The sequence below is a fragment of the Mytilus trossulus genome, chromosome 2 (assembly GCF_036588685.1).
Source record: "Mytilus trossulus isolate FHL-02 chromosome 2, PNRI_Mtr1.1.1.hap1, whole genome shotgun sequence".
Lineage (NCBI taxonomy): Eukaryota > Metazoa > Mollusca > Bivalvia > Mytilida > Mytilidae > Mytilus > Mytilus trossulus.
Window position 1 is genome coordinate 67,570,965 of NC_086374.1, and position 22,162 is coordinate 67,593,126.

General features: G+C 33.1%; 1 protein-coding gene across 5 annotated transcripts in view; it reads left to right on the plus strand.

The window, feature by feature from the left end:
* LOC134707855 (uncharacterized) overlaps positions 1-22,162 on the plus strand; it is a 321,374-nt gene that overhangs the window by 10,674 nt on the left and 288,538 nt on the right. For all 5 annotated transcript variants that reach the window (XR_010105775.1, XM_063567957.1, XM_063567956.1 and 2 more), the window contains exons 8-22: positions 178-260; positions 860-978; positions 2,195-2,247; positions 2,529-2,592; positions 3,168-3,338; positions 3,983-4,050; positions 6,540-6,650; positions 8,212-8,305; positions 9,634-9,750; positions 11,905-11,999; positions 13,019-13,187; positions 14,028-14,088; positions 15,525-15,654; positions 17,309-17,394; positions 20,293-20,408. Coding sequence is in view for 4 of the 5 variants with exons in the window: in XM_063567957.1 (XP_063424027.1) it covers positions 178-260; positions 860-978; positions 2,195-2,247; positions 2,529-2,592; positions 3,168-3,338; positions 3,983-4,050; positions 6,540-6,650; positions 8,212-8,305; positions 9,634-9,750; positions 11,905-11,999; positions 13,019-13,187; positions 14,028-14,088; positions 15,525-15,654; positions 17,309-17,394; positions 20,293-20,408 (1,537 nt within the window). In the remaining variant the exon portion in view is untranslated. The remainder of the gene's footprint in view (positions 1-177; positions 261-859; positions 979-2,194; positions 2,248-2,528; positions 2,593-3,167; positions 3,339-3,982; positions 4,051-6,539; positions 6,651-8,211; positions 8,306-9,633; positions 9,751-11,904; positions 12,000-13,018; positions 13,188-14,027; positions 14,089-15,524; positions 15,655-17,308; positions 17,395-20,292; positions 20,409-22,162) is intronic.

Below are 22,162 nucleotides of genomic sequence, written 5' to 3' on the forward strand. Positions count from 1 at the left end.
AGGTGTTATCAATATGAAATAAGCATAGTGTAAAAAGTAAAATATTATAATGTTACAGGAATTGTTGTTAAATTATAATTTAAATTAGTTTTGTAGTGTTTGCCTTTAATTTGCTTAGTGATTAGAAATTAAGGAATACTTGTACATGTTTTTACTGTATTCCTTATTTTATTACAGGGTTCTAGGTTTACCTGCTGATTTTAAAGAGGGAGTTGTGTTTAGTACTTATGCAACTTTAGTTTCTTCAGTACAGCGTGGAGGTATACATATTTACATGGAGTACATTTGTTTTTTTCTAACATCAACAGCTTTGTTTAAATGAAGATGAATGAAGCTTCATATGCCCCTGTGACTGTGAAAGAAGTTGCAATACACATAACCAAGGTGGGGACCTTGGTGGATAAGTGGTTTAAGTAGTTACTACTAGCCAGTCAATCCTGAGGTTATGACTTTTGAACCCTGCTTGTTTGGGTGCACTTGACTAGGATTGTCAGTTTTCCTGTCTAAGGTCTCGGACTTCTTGCATTCCTACTGCCTTTAGCAATAAAATTGGTTACCATGACATAGCCCAAGTGCAGTGCTTAAAGTGGCGTTAAAAATTCATAATTTATTAGAATCATAACTCATAATCAAGGATCAAGTTATATTTTGTAGTTCTGCAATAATACATATTTTAAATTTTAACATTTATTTTTCTTATTTTAAGAGTATTCAGTACATCTAGGCATAGTAGAATACATCAGATCTTTTGACATATTTAACATTAATGTATGTTATTTTAGGAGTATTCAGTACATCTAAACACAGTAGAATACATCAGATCTTTTGACATATTTAACTTCAATGTATCTTATTTTAGGAGTATTCAGTACATCTAAGCATAGTAGAATACAACAGCTTGTAAACTGGTGTGGTGGTGATAAATTCGACGGATGTCTTATATTTGATGAATGTCATAAGGCAAAGAACTTTGTTCCTGTGAGTAAGATATTATAAGTACTAATCTTTATAAACTAACTTTTTAACTCATTTTGCCTATTAAATGTTTTTATTTTGTAACTGTATACCAACTAATTTTTGCAGGCAATTTATTTCAGTGAATTTGGCGAGTAGAAAATAATGGGAATATAAATCCTCATGAATATATAAAATTTAGATCTTTTATTATCCAACTATATCCAGTAAATTTGTAAATTGTGAAATTAAATCGCTGCACATTGGGCTTGCAAGGGCTAAGCAAAATAAAGTATTTCTGAAAAAGAATATGGTTACAATATTTAAAAGATACCAGGCTTATAATTTTGTATGTCAGGCTCACTTCTTAAGCTCATCACTGATGCTCAAATAAAAAAAAGTTAAAAAGGCCATATAAGTTTCAAATTTATGAGAATCAAGGACCTTAAATTCTGAAAGGTTTTGTCAAATTCAGCTAAGGTAATCTATTCCTGCGAAGAAAATCCTTAATTTTTCATACAAATGTCCATATTAATGATAATTCATGTCAACACAACTGCTGATTATTGGGCTGGTGATAACCTCTTTGAGAGGAAACCTCCACCAGCCTCCACCAGCCTCCACCAGCAGTAGTATTGACTAGAATAGTTTTAAATATCTGCAACAAATTCATATCTGGATATAGGAAGATGTGGTGTGAGTGCCAATGAGACAACTCTCCATCCAAATAACAATTTAAAAAGTAAACCATTATAGGTTAAAGTACGGCCTTCAACACGGAGCCTTGGCTCACACCGAACAACAAGCTATAAAGGGCCCCAAAATTACTAGTGTAAATCATTCAAACGGGAAAACCAACGGTCTAATCTATATAAACAAAACAAGAAATGAGAAACACGTATATATAACATAAACAAACGACAACTACTGTACATCAGATTTCTGACTTAGGACAGGTGCAAACATTTGCAGCGGGATTAAACGTTTTAATGGATCCAACCTTCTCCCTTTTTCTGAAACAATAGCATAACATCACAACATAGAAAAACACACGATAAAATATCAATTGGCAGACTTAACTCAATCAAAAAACGTATGATGATTATTATACTGGAATGTATTCTAGTATTTGAAAAAGATTTTCATGATGAAGTATAAATCCTCTACTAACCATATCAAGTTAGCAGACCTACCATGTATGATTGAGTTTAATCAAATTATTTTTTTATTTTTATGACAGGGTAAAGAACAGAACAGTACTAAAGTAGCTTTATCTGTAGCCACTATACAGAGGTATGTGTTTACTCTAGATTGATGTATTTTATCATATGTTTACTTCATACTATGGTTTAATTTAATAGTTATATTTATGCAATTTATGCCATGTTAGTACACACCACTAAATTCAGCCAAAATTACTATATCTTCTCGGTGATGCATTAAAGAACTGACAATAGCATGTGGTTTTGCATTTTTAACTAAAAGTATTTCAACAGTGTAAATTTAATCTTTTTGCATGAAAGTCACTTGTCAACTTTGTCTGCATTTTATAAAGATTTCCTTTCTTTTTATAGGTTACTTCCTAAAGCCAGAGTATTATACTGTAGTGCTACTGGTGTCACAGATGTTAAAAATATGGTACTGTACTTAGTATATTAATAAAAGAATTGCACTAATGTTAGCCTGATAGCTTTTGTTCCTGCCATTTTTCTGAAATAACAAAAGTGCATAGAATTTCTAGTATGCAATATCTATAGATAACTGGCTGAAGGACTTAGAGAGAACTAAAAGAAGTCCTACACTTAACACAACAACTTGAATATGGAAACGAAACAAGAATTTCTTTTTTTTTCTTGTCACAAATTGTGATCTTGATCATAGAAATTTGTGAATGTCATTAAATAATTATAAGTTGATGTCCATTATGAATAAATAGAATTTAAAAAAATGTGTGATGAAGGATACAAAAATACAACCGCTATAAAAAAAAAGATGGCTTTGTCATACTTCTCCAATGGTACCTTAAGCTATATTGAAATTGTCCAGCCTTTATTTCACGGGCTTAAAAAGATTAAGTAAAACAATATTTTTTTTTATTAAATTCAGCTGTTTAACCAACAGAAAAATCATGTATATCAGTGGAGTAGAATTTTACTGAATGTTAATTTTTCTAAAGTTCCTGTAATGCCTGTTGTTAAAAAAATGTGTTTTAGGCATTTATGGAGAGACTTGGATTGTGGGGAGAGGGAGCACCATTTAAGACATTTGAAGGGTTCCTGGACACGGTACACAAGAAAGGTCTTGGTATGGCAGAGATGCTGGCGATGGAGATGAAGATGTCGGGAATGTATATCTCCAGAGGGCTGAGTTACAAGCAGGCAGAGGTAAATTTTCAGTCCAATGAAGAAAACAAAATTAATTTGAAAACTATGTAGATGTTGTGCATGGTTCACTGAATATAATTTTATAGTGTAATTAGGGCATTGTGTCTATTCATGTTTTTGGTGAATCTACCTTAAAATGTACAATCACATTCTCCTTCATTATCACTGAACTAGTATATATTTGTTATGGGGCCAGCTGAAGGACGCCTCCGGGTGCAGGAATTTCTCACTACATTGAAGACCTGTTGGTGACCTTCTGCTGTTGTTTTTTTCTATGGTTGGGTTGTTGTCTCTTTGACACATTCCCCATTTCCATTCTCAATGTTATTCTTACTTTATTTTTATTTAAGACATATTAAAACATTGGTTCTTTAGAACAGCTTTCAGGGGCTATACACCAAAGATTGTGCCATTATATTTTTGACATATGACATGTTAAACCATTGGTTCTTTTGAACTGCTTGGTATTATTTGATATTAAGTAGAAAACTCTATAATTAAACAAATAGTTGAAATGCTCATTATTAATGCTTGAAAGCTTTTAAGTGAAGCTCTGACTGTAGAAATAATCATACTTTTAATTCTTCATTATCTGTATGCTTTTCCCAAAGGATTTTTTTTTTTTTTTTTATCATTTTGTGTAGTTTGTGACAATAGAAGCACCACTGACCACAGAACAGAAGAAGATGTTTGATGTGGCTGCCAAAGTATGGTAAGATAAACAATGAATCCATCATAAGATGTATGATGTAGTTGCCAAGGTATGGTAAGATAAACAATGAATCCATCATAAGATGTATGATGTAGCTGCCAAAGTATGGCAAGATAAACAATGAATCCATCATAAGACGTATGATGTAGCTGCCAAAGTGTTGTAAGATAAACAATGACTCCATGTCAGATGCTTACAAACACATCATTAAGGAAAAGAAATCAATTTCTTGTGACTCAGACTAGGAGAGTAGATAACAAACACTGGCAGATCTTCATAAGTGGGGGCCCACTGATTGCCTAAGAGGGGGCCCGCTCCAGTCATGCTTCAGTGATTCCCTATATAAGCAGCCAAATTTTTTCCCTAAATCCTCCTCTGACAAATGTTTTAAATGCAGGGAAAATTTCTCTCTTTGTATTGCAAAATTTACTATTAAAAATGTGCTTTCACCAGTTCACCAGACTTAAATGTTAAATTTTGCACATTCACCGTCTAAAAATCAGAGACGTAATTTTTGGTCACAGGTTCTCATTTGATATGATGATAAAACTCAATGTAAATGTTATACCTCAGGGGTTAAGAAATTTTGTTATAGCTCACTAGCCCAGGGCTAATTGGTAGCAGGATTTTACTAGCCCTGTTGGAAGAACTATTAGCCCAACAAAACTGACCTGCTAGCCCAAGTATGCCTCACAAATTCAGAGTTTGCTGCAAAATATAATGAATTCTATAAACTTAACCATTTTTATCCGTTGTACAGTAGATTTTAGCAAATTGGATACCCAAAACTTATGTCAGCAAAAAAAATATCCCATTAGCAGACACATTCAATTAGTCAATAATTGAATATTCATTGACTATTCTGTAATAATAAGTTGACCAAATCCCGATATGGTACAACTCTTGTCCACTGCTATAGTATATGGGTATTTAAAGGATTAGAGACTCCGAGTGATTTTTATCAGATACATCATCATGTTTGTGTAAAAGACCTCAAATATTTATGCAGTGGCGGATCTAGAATTTTTCATAAGTGGGGCCCACTGGCTGCCTAAGAGGGGGCCTGCTCCCGTCACTCTTCAGTGATTCCCTATATAATCAACCAAATATTTTTCTCCACCCCCCTAAATCAGCCTCTGTTATGTGAATAAATATCACCAACCATAGTTGCGTCTTTTATAATTGTTTCATAAACGAAGTACAGTAATATCCATATTTACATTTATCACAGGTAAGCTAAATTTTTTGTTACTAGTCTGTTGGGCATATTGGGTTACAAGATTTGGTTGCCTGAGGCCAAAATGCTGTCGTCCCGGGCGTTGGGCTTGTTGATTTTTTAACCCCTGTACCTCTGCACCTCCTTTCAAAAGGAAGGAAGTGATAGTGGTTTACCTGTGTTCACCTGTCCTCTACACACATCTGTCATATACCGTATAGCGGGTCATTTTCGTGGGTGTAAAATTTCACGATTAAAAATTATATCAATACCTTTGCATGTGCTGTTTTAAATTGGTGGAATTTATTTTAGCGATTTTGTTCTATCCGCAAAAAAAAGGGGAAAATTTACATCCCACATAAATAAACCGCTATACACGGTATTTGTCAGCAACCACAGTTGCTGAGTGGTCTAAGTAGATCAGCTACTGTAATCACCAGCCAGTCAACCCTGCTTGTAATGGTGCCCTTAAATTGTGAACAAGCACTTTAAAAATCTATCTAACAGTGCAATCTTGTCTCACTACCAAATGTCAGTGTCTTCCTCCACGAAAAACTTACCCTAACAAAATAGAACAATAGTGTATTGTTTGGTGTTCAACACTAATCAGTCAGTAACCACAAGTCATAGCTCCTTGATATATATATGGTAACAAACATACACAAACATCATATATTGTGAGGTTTTTCCAGTTTTACAATGTTTTTATATCACTGTTTGCTTAAATCTTATATTGTGAAAATGCCATGGACAGATATGAAATTTTGTCACTTTTTTTCTTAGCATCTACAAATAATGGAATGTTGATATATGGCACTAAGCTTTACCTGGATATGCCATATCATGTGGAACAATAACAGTTCCTTTGATGTTCTTCATTTTGTTTTTTAAAAATCTAGAGCATAAAAATTACTACATTTTTTTTTTTATAGGAATGAATTAAGGAAGGCTCTAGAGAGTCCAAGTAAAAGATGTTATAGTAGTAACAATATAGATACTACAATGTTTTATCTTTACAGGAATGAATTAAGGAAGGCTCTAGAGAGTCCAAGTAGAAGATATTATAGTAGTAACAATATAGATACTACAATGTTTTATCTTTACAGGAATGAATTAAGGAAGGCTCTAGAGAGTCCAAGTAGAAGATGTTATAGTAGTAACAATATAGATACTACAATGTTTTATCTTTACAGGAATGAATTAAGGAAGGCTCTAGAGAGTTCAAGTAGAAGATGTTATAGTTGTAACAATATAGATACTTTTATCTTTACAGGACAGAATTAAAGAAGGCTTTAGAAAGTGCCAGTAGAAGGTGCAACAGTAGCAACAATCGACTTTGGGGCCAGTATTGGTCAGCCCATCAAAGGTTTTTTAAACAACTTTGGTAAGTGTACTTTATTGTATGTAAACACAAGTTCATATATTTAGTTGAAGAACACTGTGATTTTTTTAAGTAACTTTGATTGGAACATTAAACTGCCTTCTAAAGAAGTCTTGTGGTAGCATGTTTGCCTGAAGTGCAGGAGTTCATGTGTTTTAACCGTGGCTGGATTAAATGAAAAACTTTAAAATGATATTTGCTGCTTCGCTGATAAGTAAGAGCACACATTGGTCAGCCTAGAGTAAAGCTAATGTGTCTTTGTAATGTAACTTGTCTTTCTTCAGACTGTTATCTTGTGAACTAACACGATCAATTCTGGCTCAAGAGTGTAGGTCTAGTACAAAGAAGGGTAAATATTAACCACGGGGGGGTCTCTTCCTATTTAAAGGTATATACATATATGCCGCTGGAATGGGTCCCTTTTTTGATCCATCAAATATATCAATGGGGTGCAATTTTACCGAGGAAATATATCAATAGGTAGTAATTGACCAATTGTGATATATCAATGGGTCATAAATATATGAATGGGTTATGATTTCGCTGTGAAATATATGTATAGGTAGGGATTTCACAATTATTCAATATATGAATGGGGGGTGTTTTTAAAATCCCAGCTGCACACCTGTACCCAAAATCCCATGTTGAGACCCCCCCCCCGTGATATTAACACTGCATTAATATGTTCTTGTCTTGAATATGCAAAATAATTTGTCACCAGAGGTTAAGCAGCCATTCGTCATCAGCCTCAATTGATTTCATCCTTTAGAATTTTTGAAGTTATAAATGCCACAATGCCCCATAGCTGATTTCATCCATTAGAATTTATGAAGTTATAAATGCCACAATGCCCCATAGCTGATTTCATCCATTAGAATTTATGTAGTTATGAATGCCACAATGCCCCATAGCTGATTTCATCCATTAGAATTTATGAAGTTATAAATGCCACAATGCCCCATAGCTGATTTCATCCATTAGAATTTATGTAGTTATGAATGCCACAATGCCACATAGCTGATTTCATCCATTTAAATTAAGGAAGTTATAAATGTCACAATGCCCCATAGCTGATTTCATCTATTAGAATTTATCAAGTTATAAATGCCACAATACCCCATAGCTGATTTCAAGCTCTTTTTTTTGTGACCAATGGGAAACAATCTTTTGAAAATGTTGATTTTGTTGACATCTGCGATTTTGGTATCTTTCAAGAGCTTTAATCTTTGAAACAAGGTTAAATTCTGTACCATTATTTACATTTTGTATTATAGGGTATATTAATTAGAAACCATATGATTTTCAGAGCATGAAATGTTGAGTCTTGTGTTATTACTGCATCTGTCTTGTCTGTCCTGTTTCAGGCTTGAAACTTAGTTCATTATGAAATGTTCTAAATACCTGCTAATAGGGGATTTTAACAAGATTTTGTAGTTCAATGAACATAGAAAAGTGATGGTGCAAGCTGAGCTTAGTGTTTCTTTAAATAGATATTCTCGCTTAAAAAATTAAGCATGAAATTTCAGAGTTGTAAGTCCAACAGTTTTATAATTTAATGTTTCAGCATGGGAATGAAGGTACCAACCATTGTAAAAGAGACCAAGGAATCATTAGAGGCAGGTTGCTGTGTTGTTATAGGCCTACAGACCACTGGAGAGGTATACATGCACTGACTAATACATCTTCCACTTTTTATACGCCCATCAAAATTTTAACTGGACGTATTATGGTACAATGTGGTATACAAATGTCTGGCATCCGTCTGTCTGGTGTCCACATGTCGCATCGTAAGTTGAGAACCGCTTATCCAAATTTCATGAAACTTAATATAGTTGTTTTTTATTATGGTCAAACGATCCGTAAACTTTTTGGTGAACATAGGCTTTAAACTTTTTGAGGTACAGGACTTTATAACTAAAACAGCGATGTGTATTTTTTACATGTCGCCCTGTATTTCAAAAACGATTTCTGATTATTGCTATAATTTTTACACAATTTTTTAATTATATTAATCCAAAGATCTGTATACTTTTTGTTGATTTAAAATTTTATTTTAGAGTTATTGAGTATTTTTGAGGGGGGAGGGGGGGGGGGGGGGGGGGTATGGTGTCACATGTTGCATTGTATCTTAAAAACCATTAATGACTATTGCTTAAAACTTTACACACTTCTTAGTTATATTAATCTTTAGATCTGTATGTATTTTGGTGATGATTCAAAATTTTAATTTTAGAGTTATTGTTTTTTTTTTTTGTTCACACGTCGCGCTGTATCTCAGAAACTATTTATGATTATTGCATAAAACTTCTCACACAAGACGAAGGGCGTATCATGGGCTCATGGCGCAGCTCTTTATTAGCACACTTGGTTGGGTAGGTTTACATGTTTTCCTGCAGAATTCATTGTTAGAATTGTGTACAAACACATTTAAAATCCAACTCACCATGACGGTCTTCTTCAAAGAAGGGTAAATATTCATTTTACCTGAACATGTCCTTGCGCTGAATACTGACGTTTCATTTATTTTTGTGGGTTGAGAAAAACTTGCATGTTCGTGGATATTTGATTTTGTAATTTTGTCAAAGTCTGCATACAAGTCTATCGAAAATGTGTCATTTGTTGAATATTTAGTTTCGTGGTCCACCTATACCCACCAAATCCACAAAAATTGGTGTCCATGGAATATTAATGAATCCACAGTATGCATTTAATATGCAGCGTGAGGTAAAGCGACCATCCATCATCATCCTCATCATCATGAAACAACTGATCCAAACTGATACCAAACTTTTATCTTTTTGTTGAATTAGATCTTGAAGGTAGTATGTTGTAATATTTTCATTTTCAAGACATTGAAACGAAAGCTTAAATCAATGTTAGAATTTTCATTGGTTGAAGTGTATGATTTGTATGATAGTCAAGTGCTTTGACTTTACAAATAAGTCTTGGTTATTCAGATGCTGTAAAACCCTGTTTTATATTTTAGGCTAGTTTAGACAGTGAGCTGACAAAGAAAGGCAATCTGACTGGATTTATGTCATTATGTAGAGAAATCCTCACAAGATTTATAAATCAGTACTTTCCTGTCATGATTGAAACTAAGGTAAAACACTTTTTATTTGTATTTTGAAATAATGTCTGAATAAATGAAGCTTTCTCTTAGGCTCTTAGCAAAGGTTTATGTAAGATTGATCCTTAAAAGTTGAACCTTGACTTGTAGTATCAATGGGGTGTATATGTGTTCATCTAAGCCCACTTTGTACTGAAAATAAGTTAAATCATTTCATTAGTTATACTTTAAGGTAGATCACCAGTATATATTTTTTGAGACAGATTTTTTTTATAATTTGCCAAAATGAAGATTTTACTATGCTCTTTTCAAAAATTTAATAAAAAGTATGGGTCACCGTGCTATTTTTCAAGCAATGAGTCGTTGAAAATTGCAAAAATTTGGTTAGTTTGTTCATGAAAAAAACACATTAGTGTGCATAAAAAAAATTCTATGAGATAGAATTTTGAAATAAATTGTGAGAAGAAGGGTTTCATAATATGTTTGAAGAAAATAAAAAGAAAACATGGTGTCACCGAACTTGTTTTCTTGCTACAAGTAAAAATAAAAAATTCCCCTATTAGCCCAGTATAAATTTTGTACTAAAAGAGTTATCTCCCCTTAAATGGCTTATTTGAAAAAAATAGTTTAAAACCCCCAAAAAATGATATTTGATAAAATATTTTGAATGAATCCATTAATAAACAGGTTTTCTTCAAATAGAAAAACAGTCTAACTATTGAATTACAATTCTGTCTCTAAATTGGCAGATTTAGGCAAATAACTAGACCGATTTTGTACTGTGATTGTACAATCCAAGATGGCGGTATACCATCAATCTACCTTAATATTATGTTCTGCAAAAAAATTGTCTTTGGGATCAGATGCAGTCTGGGATATTGCTTTTTACTGAGAAATAAAATATTACCTATATAAACATTAAGATAGCTGTCTGCCAGAGTTATGGAACCTCTCTCCAAACATTGATGTTATATAACTATTTATGAATAAAAAGTAGATGTGGTGGTGAATAAGACAGAAGAAAATTTAGAAAAACCAACTTAATTGTTTGACTAATTGCTGCAATAATGTTAAAGAATGAATAAAGTTGAGAATGGAAATGAGAAATGTGTCAACAGCAAAAACAGCCCATGACCACCAAAAGGTCTCAAACACTGTGAGAAAATTTTGGACCCTGACTTGGGCTTCTGCTGGTTGAAAAAGACAAATAGACACACGGGTTATGTTCTTCTCATATATGTTATGATGGTATGATACTAAAAACCTTACGGGAAGGATTGTGCTTGATGTTCATATGATGAAATCATAATCTTTCAGTCAGTTTAATTGAAGTCTGGAGCTGGCATGTCAGTTAACTGCTAGTAGTCTGTTGTTATTTATGTATTATTGTCATTTTGTTTATTTTCTTTGGTTACATCTTCTGACATCAGACTCGGACTTCTCTTGAACTGAATTTTAATGTGCGTATTGTTATGCTTTTACTTTTCTACATTGGTTAGAGGTATAGGGGGAGGGTTGAGATCTCACAAACATGTTTAACCCAAAATGTTTCAAATCAGGAGCCTCTGGTCTTTGTTAGTCTTGTATTATTTTAATTTTAGTATCTAGTGTACAATTTGGAAATTAGTATGGCGTTCATTATCACTGAACTAGTATATATTTGTTTAGGGGCCAGCTGAAGGACGCCTCTGGGTGCGGGAATTTCTCGCTTCATTGAAGACCTGTTGGTGACCTTCTGCTGTTGTTTTTTTATTTGGTCGGGTTGTTGTCTCTTTGACACATTCCCCATTTCCATTCTCAATTTTATTAATAACCTTATCACTGAACGAGTATATATTTGTTTAGGGGCCAGCTGAAGGACGCCTCTGGGTGCGGGAATTTCTCGCGACATTGAAGACCTGTTGGTGACCTTCTGCTGTTGTTTTTTCTATGGTCAGGTTGTTGTCTCTTTGATACATTCCCCATTTCCATTCTCAATTTTATTAATAATTAACAAGACACAACATAGAACACTAAAGACTAAGCAACCCAACTCCACCAAAAACTGGGGGTTATCTCAGGTGCTCTGGAAGGGTAAGCAGATCCTGCTCCACATGTGGCCCCTGTCGTTTTGCTCATGTTATTACAAACCTGATAAATAGTCTTAATTCTGTAAGAATGATAAAGTTAGTTTTCTTGTTTTGTCAGATTGGAGGTGTTGATCCTATACAGGAGGATGAATGGAGTAAAACAGCTAAAGGAATGTTACTGGGATTTGCTGAGCAAATAAGTCTTCCTGACAGGTAATGAAAGACATATATTTTTATGCCCCACCTACGATAGTGGAGGGGCATTATGTTTTCTGGTCTGTGCGTCCGTCCGTCCCGCTTCAGGTTAAAGTTTTTGGTCAAGGTAGTTTGTGATGAAGTTGAAGTTAAATCAACTTGAAACTTAGTACACATGTTCCTTATGATATGATCTCTCTAATTTTAAAGCCAAATTAAACTTTTGACCCCAATTTCACGGTCCACTGAACATAGAAAATGAAAGTGGAAGTTTGAGGTTAAAGTTTTTGGTCAAGGTAGTTTGATGAAGCTGAAGTCCAATCAAATTCAAACTTAGTACACTTGTTGCTTATGATATTTTCTTTCTAATTTTAATGCCTAGTTATATTTTTTACCCCATTTCATGGTCCATTGGACATGGAAAATGATAGCAGAGTGGGGCATCCGTGTACTTTGGACACATTCTTGTTAAATTGATCGATTGGTGCCACTTTCAGTATTATGATATTTAGTGGCAGTCAGCTTTATTGGTTGAGGAAGCCGGAGTACATGGAGAGAACCACTAACCTTATTTATGTTCATGATATGCAATATAGAACTGATTTTATTTTATTTTGTTACAGCTAAGTTAAGATGTATTATGTTTGATTATATTTGCATTCATCGTCTCTGGCTCCTGTTATACCAGTTTAACCTTAATTTATTCAACATAACATGTCAATAAAATTGTTCAAATCCAAAAAGTTTAACTATTTGCTTAATATATGGGACATATGAGCACATGACAAATATTCCATAAATCATCTTGTTACCGCAAAAAGTAAGATAAATAATAATCTTAAGACAATTTTACATTTAATAAATCTATCCCCTGTCAACAATTTAAAAATAGACACCTATTTGTGCGTTAACATACATTTAAGATATATGAGTCTTTTAGGGTGTTAGGAAGAGGGAAAAAACTATTATGGGTCTTAAACAAATTTCAATTAACACTGACGATAATGAATATTTTGTTTTTTTTTCATATTGCATAGTCCTCTGGATGAAATAATTGACAAGTTAGGAGGACCTAGCTGTGTTTCTGAGATGACTGGAAGAAAAGGAAGGATTGTTAGACATAGACCTGCAGACACGCCCAAATATGAGCAAAGATCAGCTGATATTGATGCTTATGGAGGGGTTGATAGTTTGAATGTACAGGAGGTATGGTGTTAGATTATTTTCCAACAGTGAATGTTATCTTCTTTCTATATAAGAATAAAGAAAAGTGCTTATAAGCCAACTTTCCACAAATATGAGAATGTGAAAAACCACAGGTCACCATACAGCCTACAGTGATGATATAGTTAATATAAAAAAGAAGAATATATATGTTAGCCAATGAGACCAACTATCCACAAGAGACCAAATGACACAGAAATTAACAAATATAGGTCACTGTATGGCATGCAACAATGAGCATAGCCCATACCACAAAGTCAGCTATAAAAGACCCTAAAATGACAAATGTAGATACATACAGAATGTGGCAGTGTTAAACATGTTAGCGGGATCCCATCCCTCCCCTAACCTGGGACAGTGGTGTAACAGTAAAACATAAGAATGAACTATATAAATCAGTTGAAAAAGGCTAACTCATCAGATAATACAAATAGAAATAAAATGTACATATAACAAAATCAAAGAGTGGACTTTTGTTTTTGATTCTTTAGACAACAAATTGTAATTGGCAGTTGTCAGCAAATTGTCTGTACTTGGATTTCTTGTGAAGGAGTTTCATGAATATTCTTGTCACTAGAAAAAATATGAGTTTACACTTTTCCCTCATTAAAAAATTAAACTGAAGAAACTTTGATTTATGCTAGGTAAAACTTGTGCTGGATTTCTACTTTTTAAATTGGTTTTAATAAATTACTTGCAAATAGTTATTATCAGACAGAAAAAGGTTATGAATTGACATGTTTGCAAGTTGATTTCTGACTAAATTGTTATAAATTCAAGATTTATACATTTTGATGCTACAAATTCTTTCCTAAATTTCAGAGAAACCAATTTATGGAGGGTAAAAAATTGGTTGCAATTATATCTGACGCTGCCAGTACAGGTATGAATTGTTTTAAATTCAATCATAAATTATCCATAATGATTTCTAGACTGTCATATCCATTCAGTACTCATACTGTGAGTCAATTCTTAGTATCAAACTGTAACTAACTTAACTGCTTAATGTGGACTCATTTTTGGGGAAAGACGGCTTCAAGTCGTCAATCCTCTATCTAAAGTAAAAAATTGGCATTTTAGAGTAAAAAATACATGAAATAAGTTTAAAGAACTTGATATGGAATATTTGTGCAATGGTGCTATTTTGAACAAGGATTTAGTTAAGAATATTGAAAATGTATGTTTTGAAAAATTTAAGGGAGAATGGTATGACAAGATTATGTCAGATGATAAAAATAAATTATGTACATATAGAATGTTTGAAAATGTATATGGCGTAGAAAATTATTTAATTTTTAATATACCAGGTAGATACAGGAGTGCTTTAGCAAAATTTAGATGCGGTGTAGCACCCATCAGAATTGAAACTGGTCGTTATGAGAATATTGTTATTGAAAATAGATTATGTTTTAACTGTACTGATGACGTTGAAGATGAAAAACATGTTTTGTTAAACTGTCCTGTATATTCAGAGATTCGTAATGTAATTTTTAACCATGCTAGTATTGTTGATGAGAATTTTTTACGTATGTCTGATAATGAGAAATTTATATTTCTTTTAACAAATGACAATATGGTATTTTATACTGCCAAAATCTGCTATGAAATTTTAATAAAGCGAAAATGTATTTTATATTCGTGATAGTTGACTTGAGTTGTATTTGTATTATAATTTAAAAACAAAAATTGTTTTATAGTCTCTCATAACTTTTTATAGAGTGGCTCTTGTTGTTAATTTGTGTTTTAAAAAGCTGTATATTTTATATGTAACAAGTGGTGAGACTTTAATAAAGTATTTGTCTTGTCTTGTCTATGTGGTTGACCAGAGTGACATCCCCTCACATGTCATGACAAGAATTTTGAATTCTGGAAAATTGATTAGAAATATTTGATGAAAACTGACCCAACTAAATAGGGTTAGTCATGCATGCATGGCTAAGGTTTATTTAACTTTCACTATCATTTCAGTATTTTAACTAACCCCCCTTAGCCATGTGTGCATTGCTTAGCCTGTTTAGTTGGTTTGTTTTCATCATAAAATTCCCATAAATTTTCCAGATTTCAAAATTATTCCAGATTCAAATAATTCCTTGTTTTTAAGGTTTAATATTTGAGGTATAACCCAGAGTGTGATGAAAAATAAGTAAAATATTAAACTTCTTGCAAAATATGAATTTCCAGCTGTTCAATGCTGCTATCAATACTACTTTTAAGAAAAGAAAATAAATTCCTTGGATTGTTATTTAAAGAAAGATGATTTTAAAAAACGTGTTTGTGGGATATTAACTTCTGTATTAAAAATTAAATGTGTTATCACAGGTATTTCTCTTCATGCTGACAAGAGAGTAGCAAACCAATGTCGACGTGTGCACTTAACAGTTGAGTTACCCTGGAGCGCTGACAAGGCTGTCCAGCAACTAGGTCGATCACATAGGTCAAACCAGTCAAGGTCAGTAATAAATATGTTCTACAAAAAGTTTTTGTAGAAATTTAAAAGTTCTTTAAAAATAAAATTGAGAATAACAACAACCCAACAAAAGAGTGAAAAACAGCCAAAGGCCTCCAATGGGTGTTCAATACAGCATGAAAATCCTGCACCAGACTAACAAACTTTGAAAAATCTACACTAAAACAATACTGTGGATTCATTTATTTTCATGGTTATTTACTTTCCTGGATGGATGAAAACTTGCAGTTTCATGGATATTTGATATTGTGGTTTTGCCAATCTCTAAATACAAAGCCTATATAAAATTTGTAATTCATTGAACATTTGAATTCGTGGTTCATGTGTACCCATGAAAAATTGGTATCCGACGAATAATAATGAATCCACAGTAGCTAGTGTTAATTTCTAAAATTTAAATAACCTCACAAAGAGGAACTGATTCTGAGGAAAGATTTCATTTCTTTCTCATTAATTGATGTTTTAATAAAATTGAGAATGGAAATGGGAAATGTATCAAAGAGACAACAACCCGACCATAGAAAAAACAACAGCAGAAGGTCACCAACAGGTCTTCAATGTAACGAGAAATTCCTACACACAGAGGTGTCCTTCAGCTGGCCCCTAAACAAATATATACTAGTTCAGTGATAATGAACACCATACTAATATCCAAATTGTACACTAGAAACTAAAATTAAGATAATACAAGACTAACAAAGACCAGAGGCTCCTGATTTGAGACAGGCGCAAAAATGCGGCGGGGTTATGAGATCTCAACCCTCCCCCTATACCTCTAGCCAATGTAAAAAAATAAACTTATAGCAATACGTACATTTAAAATTCAATTCAAGGGAAGTCCTAGTCTGATGTCAGAAGATGTAACCAAACACTAATGTCTTTTTAATGAATTTATGTTGTTGTTTTGCATTCTCATTGATGTTTTATTAACACATTCTATTTTGTAAAAGAGTTTTGATAATTTTACCAAAGTAATTTTTATCAAAATTGACATAAGCACAGTGTATATCTGAATATATATATATGAATGTAGGCAGTTAAAGCATTCAATTAAAGCACACTAAAGTTTAAATCTTACTTGGGGCAACACAATACAGTAGGATTTGCAGATGCATCTACTAAGTGGGTCTCATTGGGGTCTAAGCGTGACATGGGATTTTTTGTCAGCATGACGCGTGAAGTTAAATTATTGTGTGTGAAAACGGGAAATGAGGTCTAGCGGGACCCGGGAAATGACAAAAATATGAGAATTGCTTATGTACATAGTGTGAGCGGGATACGGGAATCTGACAAAACAGTAAGCGTGATCCGGGATTGGAACACCCCCAATGAGATCCCCTATAAACCTTATCTTCAATCAGATCATCAACATTTATCAAAAAGTTTTAACAACTTGGAATATTTTGTGTATATTGGTGCGTAGATAAATCTTTGTTTTATTGATAACAGATAAACATGAATTTGTGTGTTGTAGTGGGCCAATATATAAACTGTTGACTAGTAAATAAACATAATTTGTGTGTTGTAGTGGGCTAATATATAAACTGTTGACTAGTAAATAAACATAATTTGTGTGTTGTAGTGGGCTAATATATAAACTGTTGACTAGTAAATAAACATAATTTGTGTGTTGTAGTGGGCCAATATATAAACTGCTGACCACAGATTTGGGAGGAGAAAGAAGATTTGCTGCTTCTGTTGCTAGAAGACTACAGTCTATGGGTTAGTATTTATGTTTACCAGAAAGAAGTTAACATTTTGTGAATGTTTCCCTGGAGAAAAAGAATATAAACATTTGATGAATAACAGTCAAATAGTGTTAAAAATTCTTTAGAGGTTTTAGATAAAATACATGCTTTCAATGGTCCTTACAATTCTGTTGACAGTTATGATTTTTCTACTCTGTACACTACACTTCCACACAATCTTATAAAGAAAAAGTTTTTGTATTTGATAAAATGGTCTTTCGAAAAATCTCATTGTAATTTTATTTGCTGTAACTCGTTTAAGGCCTTTTTCTGTAACGAAAAAGGAAAGTATGCTAGATACACTTACTGGAAATGTGAGGATATGATTGAAGCTTTAAACTTTCTGCTTGATAACATTTATGTACGTTTCAGCGATAAAGTGTATCGTCAGGTAGTAGGTATTCCTATGGGCACCAACTGTGCCCCTTTAATAGCAGATTTATTTCTATATTGCTATGAATCTCAGTTTATGACCAAACTCAGTAAAGACCCATCATTGTTACATTTGGTTGATACATTCAAAAATACCTATGTTATCTGGATGATATTTTTTCGTTGAATAATCCAGAGTTCTCTAAATATACTTCAGAAATTTACCCAAACGAACTTACTTTAACTAAATCTAACATAAACAGCAGCAGTTGTCCTTTTCTAGATTTAGGCATTTCAATTTCAAACGGGAAACTTCACACTAAAATTTACGACAAAAGAGACGATTTTTCATTTCCTATTGTTAATTTTCCTTTTTTAGACGGCGATGTGCCTTTGGCTCCATCATACGGTGTTTATATATCGCAACTCGTTCGGTTTGCCCGTGTGTGTTCTGATGTCATAGATTTTAACGAACGTAATCAATGCATCACTGGTAAATTGTTGTGTCAGGGATTTCGATACCATAAATTACTTAAAACTTTTACTAAATTCTTTCATAGATACAAAGATTTGATTAGTAAATTTGGCTATACCTGTAGAAAGCTTATTAAAAATGGTATTTCTCATCCTAAATTTTATGGTAATATTGTACTTAAAGCGAGGAAATCACTATGTGATCCTTGTAAACTCATCGAACCTTTAAACAAACTTATAAGTAAGGGTTATCGTACCAATATTGTAATTAGATCTCTGAATATAGTTCACATTGGCACTAATATTGATTTTGTCATTAGCAAATTAAAACATAACTAAATTTCATTATCTTTTGAGGCGAGATGTATAGGGGACACAGCCACGTTAACTTTTATTTCTATAGAAGTCGCTCTTCACTATACTACTACCTGTCGATACATTTATTTTTGGCATTGCACAAGTCATGTCTTCTTTGACTATTAATGACGTTAAAATACTAAATCTCTGTGATGTGTTTTAGTCGATTTTAATCTCTGATGCATGATTTTTTACTATTAATTGGTTTTGGCTTTTAACTAGCTGTCAGTAACTGCGAGTACTCTCAAATCGTATTTTCTTGTTAATTCGACCTGTTGATACTGTTTATAATGCTTTTTTGTCATTTTTTATTTATATGGATCTTGGCTGTATACCAGCTTTGATTATTTGTAATATCTTCAATTTTTCACTTATTCTTACAACATTTGTATAAACTTCAAGATTATAAAAAACCGGGTTTTTTCTAAAGTGAACATTGATTGGTTAAATATTTCTCAGTGTGTTTGAATTTTTTTGTTAGCCTTTTGGTCATGAATGTTTGTCTCTAATATTCAATTAACTGTGCATTTGTATTCAGATATCGCAGATCAAATTTATTCGTTCATTGTGTAATCATACGTTTTTTGATTGAGTTAAGTCTGCCAATTGATATTTTATCGTATGTTTTTATATGTTGTGATGTTATGCTATTGTTTCGGAAAAAGGGAGAAGGTTTGGGCCCATTAAAACGTTTAATCCCGCTGCAAATGTTTGCACCTGTCCTAAGTCAGGAATCTGATGTACAGTAGTTGTCGTTTGTTTATGTAATATATTCGTGTTTCTCGTTTCTCGTTTTGTTTATATAGATTAGACCGTTGGTTTTCCCGTTTGAATGGTTTTACACTAGTAATTTTGGGGCCCTTTATAGCTTGTTGTTCGGTGTGAGCCAAGGCTCCGTGTTGAAGGCCGTACTTTAACCTATAATGGTTTAATTTTTAAATTGTTATTTGGATGGAGAGTTGTCTCATTGGCACTCACACCACATCTTCCTATATCTAAATGTTAACTTTTAATATGAGGCATGCTTTTCCTGTGAAAGGGGGGCGAAGTCTGCATTTATATATATTTTTTTAATTGAAACCTATTTCAACTCTAAAAATGGTTTAAAAAGACACAGAAATGCTATAACGTTTCCGATTTTGATTCTGTTGTTAGGGATTTTAGTTGTGACATTATCTATGTTATGAGGTCATATTCAATGTAAACAAAGAATTGCTATCATCAGGTATAATGTTTTTTTCTTGAAGAATTATTAAAAATGAAATTGGTATTGTGTTCCTTCTTTTATTTTACTAGACTGATAGATATATGATTTACTCAAAGTCTCATGACAATGAGACCGGAAAAAATAGATTTCTGCGCAAATGCAGGAATTTAAATAAGTCTGAAAACAAAAAAGTTAACAATTTTGAGTTCATTAGTAGAATGAAATTTTCCCCGATTTTTAAAAAAAATAATATTTTTTTTATTGATTTTTCTACCGTAATAGGGGACTTCATCCCCATATTAATATATAACATGTGACTGTATCGATACCCATTCCTGATTTATAGTGAATTTCTTTTAATAAACAACCAAAGCTTATGTTGGTGTGCAAGTATGTGGTAAGCTTTTGCCATGGATTTTTTATTTTTAAAGATACTCAAATGTTACTGATTTATTTATGAAGGTGCTTTGACGAAAGGAGACAGAAGGGCAGCAACTGGAGCAGATTTGGGAGAATTTAATTACGACACACCGTATGGAAGAAATTCACTGAGATTAATGTATCAGCATATATGTTCTGTAAGTGCAAGATTTCAGTTCTCTTACTCTTAACCCTTACCATGCGATGACCGTCGTATGACGGGCGTACCCAAATAACTTATTTGGCTCCAATGGCGTTCCATACTTTTAGAAGTCCACTTTATGATACTTATGTTAAAAGTTTTGGATGTTCCGTCAACCTGAGGTTATCCATATTCACGTTTCTCATGAATAAGTAGCATTTTGAGCACAAATATGGACTTGGAAAATTGAAATTGGCTAAAACTCGGTTTTCTGGAGGGGTGGGCTTCACATCTGTTTCTTACACAGGAAGTTCAGAGGCATAAAACTTGCAAAGATAGTGCAAACCCACGGCCATATAATTACTGATCGTTATTCTTATAAAATACGCATAGGAAACAACTACTTCCAGTTTCGGGTAAATTGAAGTAACAAATCGGCAAAAATCGTGCAATTCAGTAGTTTTGGTCCAAATGACCTTCTGTAGACTGCTGAACCAAGATCAGATTCACACCGACCTAACAACTGTTGGGGTCAATTTGTTAACTAGGGTCTACTCTACATGCAGGCTACATCTGGATACCTTTACCAGCATCCCTCCGTCTTCTAGGTCAAGAGAAGGACGAAAAATCAGCAAAATTGTCGCTTCTTGCACCTGATGACCCACTTTTGGGCCAAATTCCCGCCCACCCTCTTAGTGGTTTTTAGAGACATTTTATATCTCGATATGATGGAGTAGAAAAAAATATACCTTTTAAAAGCCTATGATTTAACTAGCCATATACTAGTCTACTAGTTTATAAGTTGTTAAGAAAGAGTTTTGAACCAAGTTAACAAAGGTTGCTGTGAATAAGACAGGGCTCACGCTTCCAGGCGACTTGGGCGAACCGTCACTTCGCTTTCCCTGACCCCTAAAAGCGAAAACAAGTCGCCCTGTTGTTTACCATACTCGCTTTCAGTTGCTTACATCATCGAACATTTTCAATTTTTAGCAAGTTGATAAAGCATCAAATTTTTATTGATAATTAAAGAAATTCACACATAAATGATTAATTTTCTTAAGAAAAGAGGTTGAAGCATTGTATTTACAGTGTGTAGCAGGTTATTTAGTAAAAAGACAACTTTTTATCACTTCATGCACTTCCAGCATGTCCGGTGCTTGTAACTTGAAAACGTACATCGACCTAACTTTCAGCAGCAAAATAAGTTTGTTACTTCATTCCAACGTGATAAAAGTTGCTTCCAGAAAATGTTTAATCCATTTATTGCATTTAAAACGTTATGTTCCTTTCCAAATAGCTTGTCAAACATTGTTTATTTTTGTAACTTTTCTTGCGTTCGTCTGCCATTGACTGGAGTGAACCAGACCAGCTATGACCAAAATCTGTATTTATACAATAATCATTACGGACGCATGAATGGAACAGCTGACAGAAGAATAATGACCCCAAAAGGAAAAAATATGCATTCCATACGCATTAACATTTTTTGGTTACATCTAATTGATTAATGTATACTTTTCAAATAATTTATATGTATTGTTCCAAATGGTGATTAAAATTGCTTAAAACTCTGAGACTATTGTACTAATATCAATATATTATGGCCTAGCTTGAATTTGTATATTTTTTTATGAGAAACCCTGAATTTCATACATAAGATAGTTTTTAATTAAATTGTAATTGATGTATTATAATTTCTTTACCTTTTTGAGATAAAAAAAAATCTTATAGTGCTAGATATAGATAAAAAAAAATTCTTATAGTGCTAGA